Source organism: Limulus polyphemus, unplaced genomic scaffold, assembly GCF_000517525.1.
Source record: "Limulus polyphemus unplaced genomic scaffold, Limulus_polyphemus-2.1.2 Scaffold9812, whole genome shotgun sequence".
Lineage (NCBI taxonomy): Eukaryota > Metazoa > Arthropoda > Merostomata > Xiphosura > Limulidae > Limulus > Limulus polyphemus.
The window spans coordinates 19,823-21,645 of NW_013675422.1; the positions used below are offsets into that span (position 1 = coordinate 19,823).

Below are 1,823 nucleotides of genomic sequence, written 5' to 3' on the forward strand. Positions count from 1 at the left end.
AATACTTCAGACCAGTTAACCAGTGGAGCCTTTGTTGTAAGATTATGCAGTGGCCTGGTAGAAATTAACCAATGGAATCTTTGTGGCAAAAAGATTAAGGAGTGATCTTGTCTGATTTAACCAGTGTGATATTTGTAGTGAAAGTGGCCTGGTATATCCAATGTTTATTGTGACCTCAGCTAAACACTTGAAAGTATTTGGTAATGAATAATCTTTTATTTTTTTAACAAAGGCAATAAGTGAACTGTTCTGAAAGTTGAAGTGCTAGTAACGTTTTGATAAATGTATAAAGAAATATTTTTATGTTTTTATCTTTTTTGTAATGCTGGGTTTTGTCTAGACTTGTTTTAGGGATGAATATTGCCCTTTTTTACTTTCTTTTCCAAAGAAATTATGATGTTTTACCATAAACTAGAGAATAAGATAAAATTTACAGGCTGTTAAAGTGTTAATCATAATTAAGGGAAATTATTAAATAATTTAATTCGTATCATTAATTTTACTGACAATTAATACAATGTAATTTATTATGTTTTTCTTGTTGTTCATCATTTTATGTGGAAGGTTTCAAAATCCCCTTATGTTAATTTTTGGTTGAAAATTGTCTTTTTGATTTTGTCAGTGTATTTTAAGTACTTTATTGTGGAAAAATTACCTCCTTTAGCATCTTATTCGTTATTGTTAGTGACTGTTTTAACAAATTGTAATATACTTCTAAATCCTAGATTGAAGAAAAGAAAAAACTAGCAGCACAAGCTAGAGAAAAGGAATATGAAGAAGATGAAAAATTGGCAAAAAGAATTGAGGAACAAAGACTAAGGATGCAAAGAGAGTATGAAGAAGAACTGGATAAGAAAAAACGTAAAGAGGAAGAGGTTTGTGATTATACGTGATAAACTGTTTTTTTTTATTGTAAGCTAGTCTCCATTGTTTCAAAACTAGTCAAAAACTTCTGTATTATGTATTTGTTGTTATGAGTAAAAACCTGTTGTTCCAGTTGATGCCACTTAATGGTTTACATTTGTATGAGTAGCTTCGTTTGAGACAAGAAAGGCTGAGGCAGATACAGGAAGAACGTCAGAAAGAATCGCTGAAGCGGCAAGAGGAAGCGGAAGAGAAACGAAGACAAGAGCGAGAGAAGAAAGAGAAGGCACAACAAAAGGTTAGACATTCTGTTATTTATCAGATTGGTTTGAAAGTGTAAAAGTATCCTTATACTAAAATCTGTGTATTTGTTTACTTCTTAAGTTCAGATTACCTTTAAGTGTTCAGAACTAGAAATCCTCAAATAGATGACTTAAAATTTCATAGTTGATTACATTCTGCAGTCCTTTCCTCTTAACTTTTACTCTAATTGTGTTATTCTGTTTTTAGAATGGCACCATATGCTATTATTTTGCAGAGGTAAGGTTTTTACTATTAAACTAATGATACTGATAAGCCAAAGGTGGTGCATGCCAACAGGCTTTGTCGTTATCACGATCCAGGACATTTCAGTTGGGATGAAGTGAACAACGGAACAAATGACACTGCTGAAGACGTGTCACCTGAAAAAGCCACTGTCGAAGAAGAAACTCTACTCAGTTTGAGAAGGGAAACACTGAAGCCCTTGATGAAGTTACTATTACTGATGTGACTGTAACCAATGATAGGACGTTTCCCGATGAAGCAGATGAACCCCACACGAGGCAGAAGCCAATGAGACAGAGACCAGTGCGGAAGAAGATATGTCCTGAAAAATTAAAAGACTTTGTTGAATTTTTAATTTTGTGTTTGTAAATTCTGTACATTTAATTAAGTTATTGTTAATTGTTTATTAGTTT

General features: G+C 32.6%; 1 protein-coding gene across 1 annotated transcript in view; it reads left to right on the forward strand.

Annotated features, from left to right (window-relative positions):
* Window positions 1–1,162, forward strand: part of LOC106476106 (centrosome and spindle pole associated protein 1-like) — a gene marked incomplete at its 3' end in the record, with an annotated part of 20,136 nt that extends 18,974 nt beyond the window's left edge. Inside the window, exons 5-6 of the mRNA XM_013936777.2 lie at window positions 726–875; window positions 1,034–1,162. Of these exons, the coding sequence (XP_013792231.2) occupies window positions 726–875; window positions 1,034–1,162 (279 nt within the window). The remainder of the gene's footprint in view (window positions 1–725; window positions 876–1,033) is intronic.
* Window positions 1,163–1,823: the final 661 nt, after the last annotated feature.